The 12,004-nt window shown below is 29.8% G+C and overlaps 1 protein-coding gene across 1 annotated transcript in view; it reads left to right on the top strand.

The window, feature by feature from the left end:
- LOC145314719 (SRSF protein kinase 3-like) overlaps window positions 1–12,004 on the top strand; it is a 144,680-nt gene that overhangs the window by 33,620 nt on the left and 99,056 nt on the right. The window contains exons 8-10 of the mRNA XM_080154749.1: window positions 893–967; window positions 4,633–4,713; window positions 6,899–6,969. Of these exons, the coding sequence (XP_080010875.1) occupies window positions 893–967; window positions 4,633–4,713; window positions 6,899–6,969 (227 nt within the window). The remainder of the gene's footprint in view (window positions 1–892; window positions 968–4,632; window positions 4,714–6,898; window positions 6,970–12,004) is intronic.

The following is a 12,004-nucleotide window of genomic DNA, read 5'->3' as shown; positions in this document are numbered from 1 at the left end:
GGAGATATATATTGTAATGGTATAAACTATCCATCTATCTATCTAGGTATATAGTATGGATGGAGATATATATTGTAATAGTGTAAACTATCTATCTATCTATCTATCTAGGTATATAGTATGGATGGAGATATATATTGTAATGGTATAAACTATCCATCTATCTATCTAGGTATATAGTATGGATGGAGATATATATTGTAATGGTGTAAACTATCTATCTATCTATCTAGGTATATAGTATGGATGGAGATATATATTGTAATGGTGTAAACTATCTATCTATCTATCTAGGTATACAGTATGGATGGAGATATATATTGTAATGGTGTAAACTATCTATCTATCTATCTAGGTATATAGTATGGATGGAGATATATATTGTAATGGTGTAAACTATCTATCTATCTATCTAGGTATATAGTATGGATGGAGATATATATTGTAATGGTGTAAACTATCTATCTATCTATCTAGGTATATAGTATGAATGGAGATATATATTGTAATGGTGTAAACTATCTATCTATCTATCTAGGTATATAGTATGAATGGAGATATATATTGTAATGGTATAAACTATCCATCTATCTATCTAGGTATATAGTATGGATGGAGATATATATTGTAATGGTGTAAACTATCTATCTATCTAGGTATATAGTATGGATGGAGATATATATTGTAATGGTGTAAACTATCTATCTATCTAGGTATATAGTATGGATGGAGATATATATTGTAATGGTGTAAACTATCTATCTATCTAGGTATATAGTATGGATGGAGATATATATTGTAATGGTGTAAACTATCTATCTATCTATCTAGGTATATAGTATGGATGGAGATATATATTGTAATAGTGTAAACTATCTATCTATCTATCTAGGTATACAGTATGGATGGAGATATATATTGTAATGGTGTAAACTCAGATACGCTTTATCACAATGGAACCACACAGGTACAGAGCTGGATCTTTAAATCATCTTAGTGGTGAGCTAGATCGGGGTGAGCCAACTTTCCACCAATGAGAGCACAGCATTTTATGAAATGCCGCGCTGTGGTTGGCTGAAATTCGGCTCATCCCGATCTGGCTCACCACTAAAATGATTTCAAGATCCAGCTCAGTTTAAATTATTATAGAAAAGCTTTGCTTTTAACAATTTACAGTTCAGACTAAAAAGAATCTATATATTTTTACTTGGATGTTGCACCAGATTTTCATGTACGCTGATAAAGTAATACTCGAAGCTGGCTAAACTGACGATACAACCCCCTCTCTCCCCCTCCTACTGGATGAACAAACAGACCATAAACAAGAACCATATTAGCAACCTAAATTGAATACAAATTTTCCCATGTCAATATATCCACGTATATCCTATATCCATTCAAAAAAGGTTTCTAGAAATTTTTCAGTCAACCAAACTTCTGAAGAAAAAAAATATGAATATATTTGTACAAAATTGAAATTCAAAATCATATTTTTTTACTGTAAAAAAAATCATATAAAACATTCATCTTCTTTAAATTCTTTCTTCAGTGCTTGTACTTTTCTTGATTTTTAACTAAAAGATTTCTTATTAGCCCATCTTACCATGTATTTTGGATAAATGTTCTGTACAATGATTTAAAGCAATCATAGGCAGGTTGCAACAGAAGAACGACTATGCACTTTCTGGCCTATGAAAAAATTTGCTAATGTATTTATTAAATGTTTGCTTTTGAAAATCTTTTTCCCTCTCAGTTAATGTATTGTACAGTGTGCGATCAGTATCTCATGTTATCATAAATCAGTTAATTAATAATATCCCTATCTCTTATTATGAAAAAAAAATTAAAAAGGGAAGATGCAGGGGCGTCCAAGCTTTTTTTTTGGGGGGGGGGGTAAATCTTTTTTTTTAATGGGGGGGTAATTCGTTTTTGGGAGGGGTAAAATAGCGCGCGAAGCGCGCTGCAAATTTTGTTTACCCCCCACAAAATTTTTACCCCGGGGGTAAAATTTTCTTAGGGGGGTAATTACCCCCCCTGAAATCTGTTGGCAGAGGTAAATTTTGTTTAACCCCCTAAAATTTACCCCCTAAAATTTTTTTTTGTTAGAATTTTTTTATTTCGGGGGGTACTTACCCCCCCCCCCCCCGAAAATTGTTTTTTTTGGGGGGGGGTAAGTACCCCATCCTAAATGGGGAGGGTAAAATGAAAAAAAAATGGGGGGGTAATCACCCCATTACCCCCCCCCCTTGGACGTCTATGGGAAGATGTATAGTTTTTTACTTCCTATGCCTCAACCTTCATAGGGTCTCAACCCTGCGGTGACTTTACCTGATATGCCAAGAAAACTTTACCTAACCTAAGCTAAAGTAAACAAACGAGAAACTTTATTTATAACTTTAAATTTAAAATAAAAGGGGAGTTAATGATTTTTTACAAATATCATAATTTCATATATTTATGCTGAAATGATTGCACCCCTTATTGTACAGTGCCATACATAAATACTAGAACTTGCAAATTTATTTCTCAACTTTTTGCAACTGTACAAAAACTCACTTTGGACCTTTGCATAAATTTTAGCAAAACATAAAACAGTGGGTTTTAACTTGTATAGAGTCATTACATTATAGTTTGATTAGTTATACCTAGTTGTACTTGGAAGCATTAAACTGACTTATAATTTCGATGATTAATGTGGAATAAATGTTTTAAATCTTAGTAGTCAAGGCTGACATATTTTTGAAAATCTTGACTTTGTGTATTGTGTAATGTCAACAAAAGATATTCTATCGTAAAATAGGTACAGAAATCACATATTTTTCTCACTAATAAACAATTATGGCTTTTGAACCATTAGTTTTTATCATCCATTTTCTTATTCCTGAAGATCCTTCCTTTTGTATGGGAAAAGATTAAAACCATTTGCTATTTGCCATAATTATAACAAACGGCTGCGCTACTAGCAACTACCTACATATGTATTTTTTCCATAAGAAGAAGTCAATCATTTAATAGTATTCATCGAAATCTTAAGCTACAGACAAAAAAGACATTCAACTTTATAATACGAAGTTTTGAACCCAGTAATAGTGTCGGACTGATTATGACGTAAAAAATGAGAGGCCATTATTGACCAATGGTAAAATTTACAGTGGCCTCTCATTGGCTAATTATTTTTTTAAGTCATAATCAGTCCGACACTTTTACTTGGTTCGAAATTTTTTTGACTGCCACTGCACACACTGCACTGGTCCGAAAACGGAGATTTGGGTCAACAATTCGTTTTTAGCCGTTTTTTGGCCGATTTCGATGCCCAATACGGCAAATTGGGTTTTTAGGGGTCAGGGAGTCCATTTATGAGAAAAAAAATATATGACCTCGAAGGTCAAAGACCTTTAAAATGACCTTTAAAGTCTGATTTTGCCGTTCTCGTGGTTTTATTGGACATTTAGGGGGGGAAGGAGGTGTCCAATCAAGGCGAAACTGAAATACGTTTTTATAGGGGATTGCATTAGCTAAATTTCATGTGAAGTAAAAATTTTTGTAAAATAAACTGGTTTTGCACCAGCTGAATTTCAAATTTTCGCCTTTATTTATAGTTTTAACCCATTTATATAAATATATATATTATATTATTAAGACATACTTTTAAAAAAGAATTTATTTGATACTTTAAAGTCTTGCAAATTGTAATTTTTAATTAATGAAATATTTACAAATTATTAAAGCCCAAAAAATGTGTTTATGTTTAAATAGAAGCAGACGAACACACACACGAACGCAGACACACGAACACATAGTTTCGACCAATCAGAGGCAAGAGATTTTTCTTAATTGTCCAATAAAAACTCAGTATTTTGGCTTTGACCAATAAGAGACAAGGATCTTTGTTTCGACCAATCAGAGGCGAGATTGGCTACGCTAGATTGTGTAGGCAGAAGATTGAATTAATATATGTATGTTTTACGACACATATATTATTTTTTTTATAATGCACAAAACGAACAAAATCGGATGCCATATATATCGTGAAATATGAAGCCAATTTCAATACCAACAAATTCTCTTTAATAAAAATATACGACACTCAGAGAACACTCACTAAGAAAATTTTGCCAAACTTACCCTTATCTTAAAAACTGAGAAAAAAAACTACATTTTTGCATTTTGTACCATTTTTTGTGTTATAAATAATTTTTGAACTTATTAATATAGGACTTATTTTAGTTGGACAATTTCCAACATGCGGATATTTGATTTTATCACATTTAAGCAAGAATAGCCAATTTATCAATGTCAATAATACGTTCTTAGATTTTAGAGTTCTGCAACTTTGGCCCTAAATTATTTCAAAAAACATATTATCAACATGGGTTGATATTTAAAATAAAGGTGGCCCAGGATGTCTTTGAAGGCTGGCAGGTCAACTTTTGTCTAAATTGATGGGTAGGAAAAATTTAATTGTTGACCCCTCCAGACCAGTGTGCACTGGTTGGAGGTAAAATTGTAGAGGTAAAAAATACTCAGGTGGCATATTCCTGCCGTTTGTTATTTTATAGATGAAAGATCTTATCAAATTTTTTAGGGAAAATAAATGTGTTTTTTTTCTTGAAAGATATATTTGTATTCTAGGAAAACTTAGTTCCGAAGCTGAAAGATTTGAAGAGTCACAGTTTTCCAAATCATACTTCCAAAAGTGATATAGATGAACAGGTACATGGCTATTTTTTCTTTTTATCTATCTATCATCTAAAGTCTTTAAATAAGATATGTGTTTCTGAGGAAAGGGTATTCGTTTTCCAAATCATACTTCCAAAAGTGATACAGATGAACAGTTACGTGGCTATTTTTGTATATATATCTATCATCTAAACTCTCTAAATAAAATGTATGTCAAAAACTATAATTAAGGATTTTATCATTCTTATTTATATTTCTATAAACATCAAAAAATTTCCACACTTTTAACAATATGTGCTAATATGGGATATCAGAGTCCTCGGTATGACACTTTATATGGATTAAATAGAAATGTATTCTGAACACGGTCATGGAACCATTAGTGAGCATTATACCTTATTAATATAGATATATGCAAAATAATCAAGGAGGGAGGAGACATTGGGTTGTTTATTACACTAGTCCCCAAAGTTTTATAATAACGTTTTCTTATTCGTTGGCTTAATAACTTTGGGGACTTTTCTCTTCTTTCATTTTCTTTTAATTTTGATTCATACGTTTCAACCACTAATTCTAATCCTCAGAATGGGTAATTTTGTGTATCATCATTGGAGTGAACATCAGTCTATTGACCATTGTCTTATCCCTTTACATCCTTTACGGCGTTTACTTGCAGGTTTAACCCTGCGTGGTTATAAGGTACCCAATAAAACCTAACCTTAAGTAATAAACAAACAAACCAAAAATTAACACTCCCTAATTTTTATTCTATTTCATAATAGGTTTAGGGTTTCTGTGCTCTTTACGGCACTCTAAGGAAAACCACTGATAACTTTGTATTTTAAAAGTATCTATTTGTACATCTGTATGAATCAGTATCTATTAATCTATTTGTACCTTTATAATATATGAATGAGTATCTATCAATCTATCCGCTTGTCAGATAACTATGCATTACCACTCTATATCCTAAAAAGCATGTAGTTGACCAAAAATTGTTCAATCATGTTGAATATTTGATATTTCTTCATGGTAGGATACACAAATGCTTGGTCAAGGTAACCATACATCATCTTTTATGCATCTTCATCCAGTAATAAGGTATAGCCAACAAGCGAAATAAATATAAAAGAATATTTTGTGGGCAGATAAAAAGGTCGTCAAATTTTACTTAACGACAGCTGAAAAACACATATAGGTTTCGTATTTTTTTCCCGAATTAATTTCGTTGTTGGTATAAGCTGATCTTCATCAGTTAGGACATAGAAATATTTCTCATTTCTTATGAAAACTTTTAGGGGGGAGGGGTTTCAGCACCTTCAAAGAAATATTAATCTGAAAAATATCCCCATTTAAAAAAAGGAAATTGGAGGGTTGACTCAAATTCTCCTCTGCCCACCCCCCTCCCCCCTTCTAATAAAACCTCTTGATATCATAGCCGCTAGTGAAAATAGAACTGTACTTAATTTTAAAACTTATTCAATGTACTATTAAAATTACTCAAAAGATTAAAAATTCTCCACTGAATTTTATTAATTTCAATTTCCATATCAAAATAAGGAAAATTTTTATTCAATTTTAACAATTTTACTCAATATTAACAAATTTTAGATTAAAAAGGTTTTGTTTGTGATATAAAATGTGATTAGATTAGTTTTGCTTTTATGTGCATTGGGATGGGGCTTTAGCACATTACTTTGTTTTTTTTTGGTAACAAATAAATCGACTGTAAAAATCACTATTTCTGCTACTTTGAGCAAGTGTACTCTGTTTTAGAAGCGAATCTATTCTCTAATTTTAAATGTTCACCTGTCCATCCGTCCATATGTCAGTTTAGATTTAGCAGAAAGTGCATGTTGTACGCTACCCCCCCCCCCTTTTATTTTTTCTTACTTTTAAAGTTTTAAAGTATAGAAATTCTAAATTTGCACCTTGACTTAAAAGGTTCAAAATCAATTAAAAACAAATCCATGAATTATGTGAGGAGACGTTGGGCTGTTTATTACCATAGTCCCAAAGTTTTATAATAACGTTTTCTTATTCGTTGGCTTAACAACTTTGGGGACTTTTAATGAATTCAAATTGGTTGGTTTATTAAATAGAGTGTCCAAACGTTTCAACCACTAATAGTAATCCATAGAGGTATTATTGGGGATTTACATCAATATATCTGTAATTCTGTTATCCCTTTATATCCCTGATTATTTTTTTCTTGTAGGAACAACGAAGACGAACCGAAGTGAAGCGGCGTGGCTGGATTATGCACAAATCATTTGTCTCAACCTCAAGGTAGGTTTTACAACTATTAGAATCTTTTTACAGTATTTCTGTATATTTAATTTATTAGTAACTATAATTATACAATATACTCGTATTTTTATTAGTAGAATGTGGCCGAATTACAATAATCACTAAGAGGTTTTTAAAAAAATAATATTGTATGACATTTATTATGCTATTTATATGTTACTTATGATTATGATTGCTCTTTTTTTTGAAAAGATAAATATTTTTTCTTTAATATAAGTATCTTTTACATATTTTGTATTAGTAAATTAGTACATTATGTAGTATATTTATACCGCAATAAATGAAAATATTAAATATGGTTTTAATTTTGGTTATGAATCATAGGTCAGGTCACTCAGCACACAAATTAGATTTTAATTAATTTTGCATTCTAGGCTTTCGTGACTTCGACCTCTAACTATTTTTTCTCCAGAAGTTCAAAGTCTGTTTCTTAAAAAAGATATTAATTATAAAATATTAATGTTAACATTTTAATCAAAGTTTTTAACATTGATTTTAACTTTGATTTTATTTGTTTTTAGAAATATATAAAATGAAGATTTAAAATCTTTTAAGTAATAACCATTTGCATTGAAGGGCAAATAATCACAAATTGTACAAATTTTATAATGGCAATTAGTTCTTCTTTATTTTATGTCATTCATGGTATAAGTTTCTTGATGACATAAGATTTACAAATTTGCAGAGATCTAAAGGGATAAGACAATGGTTAATAAATTGATGTATTTCCCCAATTATGATACACTAAATTACAAGTTCTGTAGATTAAAATAAGTTGCTGAAACGATTTAACACTCAACTGCATGAAGCATCTAATTAAAAGTCACAAAAGTTGTTAAGCCTACGGATAAGAAAAAGGTTTTTTTTTAACTTTGGGGACTAGGGAAATAAACAGCCCATTGTCCACTCTCTCTCTCTCTCTCTGTCAAACTTGTAATAGCAGATTAAATTAATTTGTTGTTAAAATTAAGTAAATGTATATAATAAAGGTGGATCTATAAATAGTCAGATAAACAGATAGAAATTACCAACACTGAATTACTGTATTTGGTGAAACCTAAAAGCATCTATTTACAATTGGCAGGCCTAAATATTGTTTGGGGCCTAAAAAAATATACCAAACCAACTTAACCTTACCCTCCCTAGGAGATTTAGATAGATTCAATAGATTGATTGAGAGGTGGTTATAAATATACAATAAAAAAAAGATTGATTGAAAAAATTAAGAAATATAGATAGATAGGAAATAAATACTTCAAGAAAATTTAAGAGAATATAAACTTATAAAATACTGAGCAATAAGAGATTAATTAGTGAACTATTAGATAGAGTATATGGTTATATAATTAGATAGAAGGATATATTGATAGATAGATAGTAAGTAAATGCTTCAAGAAAATGATGATGGAAATTTGTATAACTGATAACTTATAGATAGATAGAGATATGGTTAAGTTATACAATTAGATAGAAGGATATATAGATAGATAGATTCTAACAGGGAAAGATAGATAGATAGGAAGTAAATGCTTTGATAAAATTCATGAGATAGCACATGTATATTTTACTGTGCAACAATGGTGCAAAAGGTGTCCTTACAAAACAACAAAATTTCATATTTGATAAAAAGATTTCCCTTAAATCATTCATTGGCATTTAATACAAAGAAACCTTGCTATTGAAGTTTCAAAATAATATTAAATTATATTTAACCACATTAATCCAAGCTTTGAAAATTTTTTCTATTATTTTTTGGTAGTTTTATATGATAGCCAATGCAAGTTACCAATGTAGTGTGTTCACAACTTTGTCCCACTAGGGAAAAGAATTACAGAGAGAAATAGTCAGAGAGAGAAAGAGAGAGAGAGAGGAGGAGAGATGCAGTTTTTAACTTTGCTTTTTGAAGGGATATGACACTTTGCTGGTTTGATAAAAGTACCCAAAGTTTTGGAGCCAACAAATGAGGGAGAGTGTTTATAAAACCTTGGGATACGGTATAATGTACAGATAAGTGTCCCCTACTTCCCTGGTGACACATAATCACTGACACTAGCATACTTCAATCATGATAATTACTTAAATGTTTTCTACAATTCAGTTTTCAAGCTTAATTGTGTTATTCACAATGTATATCTAAGAAAAGTAACAATTTTGAATGTCAAGAATTGTCCAATTTTAACTAATGGCATTAATTTTAATTTTCTTTTTTGATTTTTAATATAGCCAATGTTATTTTGATAAGCATATTAAACTGCCATATGACCTTTTTAAGCACTTCTTTTATTTTTGAAAAGTAAGATGAGAATATCTTAGATATAAATTGGTTATATAACCATCTAGTGTTTTAGTAGCTGAGCTGCTCTATGAGAAGGTTACTCAAGTATTACTATGTCATATGATGTTATGTCAAAATGCTATCCACCTTACCTTTTTGGTGGATTTTTGATGTTTAACCATAATCTTTAAAAACAACTAATTCCATCTACATATGGACATTATTTTCTTTGTTTTAAAGTAACTATGAATTATTTATCATGTTTTTGATTTTTTTGTTAATAAAACAAAGCTAGAGTAAAAACAGTTTTCCTTACTTCTAAGATCTTAGAATCTTCTAACTGATGATTTATTCATAGGTATCATATTTGCACTCCAATGTTTCATAACAAACAGTTGAGGAATTCTGTTATTTATAAATATTCTTAAAATGTTCATTTATTACAAATAGAAATCCCTCCGTTTTAAGAAAGAAATAAATTATGATTCTTTAGATATTTTCAAAAATAGTCCTTTTTTATTTGATAAAATCAAAATACTATAATTACTTACCTAAAATATCTTTATAAGATTCTTAATGCTTCTAACTGTCTACAATACAATTCTAAGCATCTTCTGTCATAAGTATAAGTGGGTAAGCGTGCATACAGCTTGAAATAAACCATTGTAAGTATGGAAATAAATGATAAATATGCATTATTACTGTCTACATACATACCTAGTACCTACCTATGCAAACTATTAAACTTTTACATAAAAATGGATACAATACGAGTTGGAATAGGCCAATATAAAAAAAGAAAAAAAGGAAAATTTAAAAAAAAAATCGCTAACATACCAACTTAAAAGAAAACAGTACACATTTTAAGACTTAAAAATAAATTAGAGAACTGAAACTTTTACAAAGCAAACTTTTTACAACAATTCTATTTGGAAAAAAAACTTCCCCTTAACAAAGTTATTAGTTAAGAAAGAGCTGCTTGTAAGAAATGTTTTCCAAAATAAAATATTCTTAGAAATAATTTAGGTAATAAATTTTAGATTGTTTTCTATCTATTGCTATTTTTTTTACATGAAATCAATATAAAAACCTTACTATTTTCTTTTTAACTTTCTATGATAAAATTTGTACTGGTTATAAAACTTAATACAAAGTTAGAGGATCTGAAAAGTAGCAAAAAAAAGGCCAGGCAAACTTTGTAATCTAATCCCTTACATTGTAATCATATTACTACTAGTTTGATAACCTCAAACAGTAAATTTTAGTCATTTTTATATAGGATTATTCGGGCATAACTATCTTTAAAATAGAAAAAAATTCAAAATTTATTTATTTGGTGTAGAATTTTAATAATTCAAAACTTCAAAATTGTTTTTGTATAACCCTGTTTTAAAATGATTACAGTAACCAAATACAATACGTATTTTATACTTAAGAACACACAAAGTCAAACAAACACATATGTGGAAACAATTTTGAAAAACATAAAACCCTTGACATTGGAGAATGTTTTTGTTCTTTGATACCAGACTCTGACACACATACACACACACACAAACACACACAGACAATTATAAAAATACAAAACTCTTGACATTGGGTTGAATACTTTTTGTTTCCTGCAAACTTACACACACATAATTTCACATCTAACACTGCCAGCATACTCACACACATGTAATTATCTAAAAGCACAAAATCCTTGGCATTGGTCCTGTTTTTGTATGATTCCTCCATAGCTACCTTCATTTTTTGCTTCCTTAATTTGCTAAGGTAACAAAAAAGACACAAACAATCCATTAATGGTGTGATTTATTACATTGAGGTGTTTTATTACATTTTTCTTGGCCGAAAGCTGATTTGAAAATTTAGTATTCAACTCAGTTAAACCCATTTATTTTAATTTGTCTACTTCTATATCAGTTCACCCTTCCAATGTTCTGTTCAAGAAATATATAGAACAGTTTATAACACAGAATGGTCTATGAAATTCAAATTATTAACAATTTTATCAAAGTACTTTTTGATATTTACAAATGCATACAAGATAAGAACACAATATTAAAATAATCTAAAATTATCATATGCCTATTTTGTTAAGTTATTCAAAATGTCTCCTTTTTTTTAAATTTATTTTTTTAATGGTCTGTTTTATTTTCATGGAATTTTATTTTGTTAGATCCCATTTTTGTATAAATTAAAGAATTTGTTGTCCAAAGATACAATTCTGAACCTGATTGTCAGAATAGATCACATTGCTTAGCTTAGGAAAAGAATCTGCATAAATTAAATGTCTAAATAGATTCCATACTCATGAGTTATGTCTGTGTTACACATATTGGCTGCACTTATACAGAGATAAATATGTTTCTTTTACCTTTTATGGTACTAGCTGAAGTTCTCTATCTTTATTGTTACTATCTTTCTTTCCATCCATCTCTTTCTCTATTAACTCCTGTCTGTCTTTCTGTAATACTTTTTTAATTTCTGAAGTGGATATACCTAGGAAGAGAGGGAACATTGGGCTGTTTAATACAGTTAGGGAGTTGAATCCATTTTTATAGAAGCAGAAATATAATCTATGATTATGGTTTGGACCCTCTAAAACTGTAATCTACCCTTCCACTTTCCCCTCTCTTGGTGAAGATATCTTCAACGCCGATACGATTCTGAAATATAAGATTCCACTTTTGTCTCTCTTGTTGAAGATATCTTCACCAAGAGAGGCAAAAGTTGAAT

This window comes from Acartia tonsa, chromosome 3 (genome assembly GCF_053477335.1).
Source record: "Acartia tonsa isolate MP-2025a chromosome 3, ASM5347733v1, whole genome shotgun sequence".
Classification (NCBI taxonomy): Eukaryota; Metazoa; Arthropoda; class Copepoda; order Calanoida; family Acartiidae; genus Acartia; species Acartia tonsa.
Note: the sequence above shows the minus strand (reverse complement) of the source record. Positions and strands in the feature narration are given on the sequence as shown.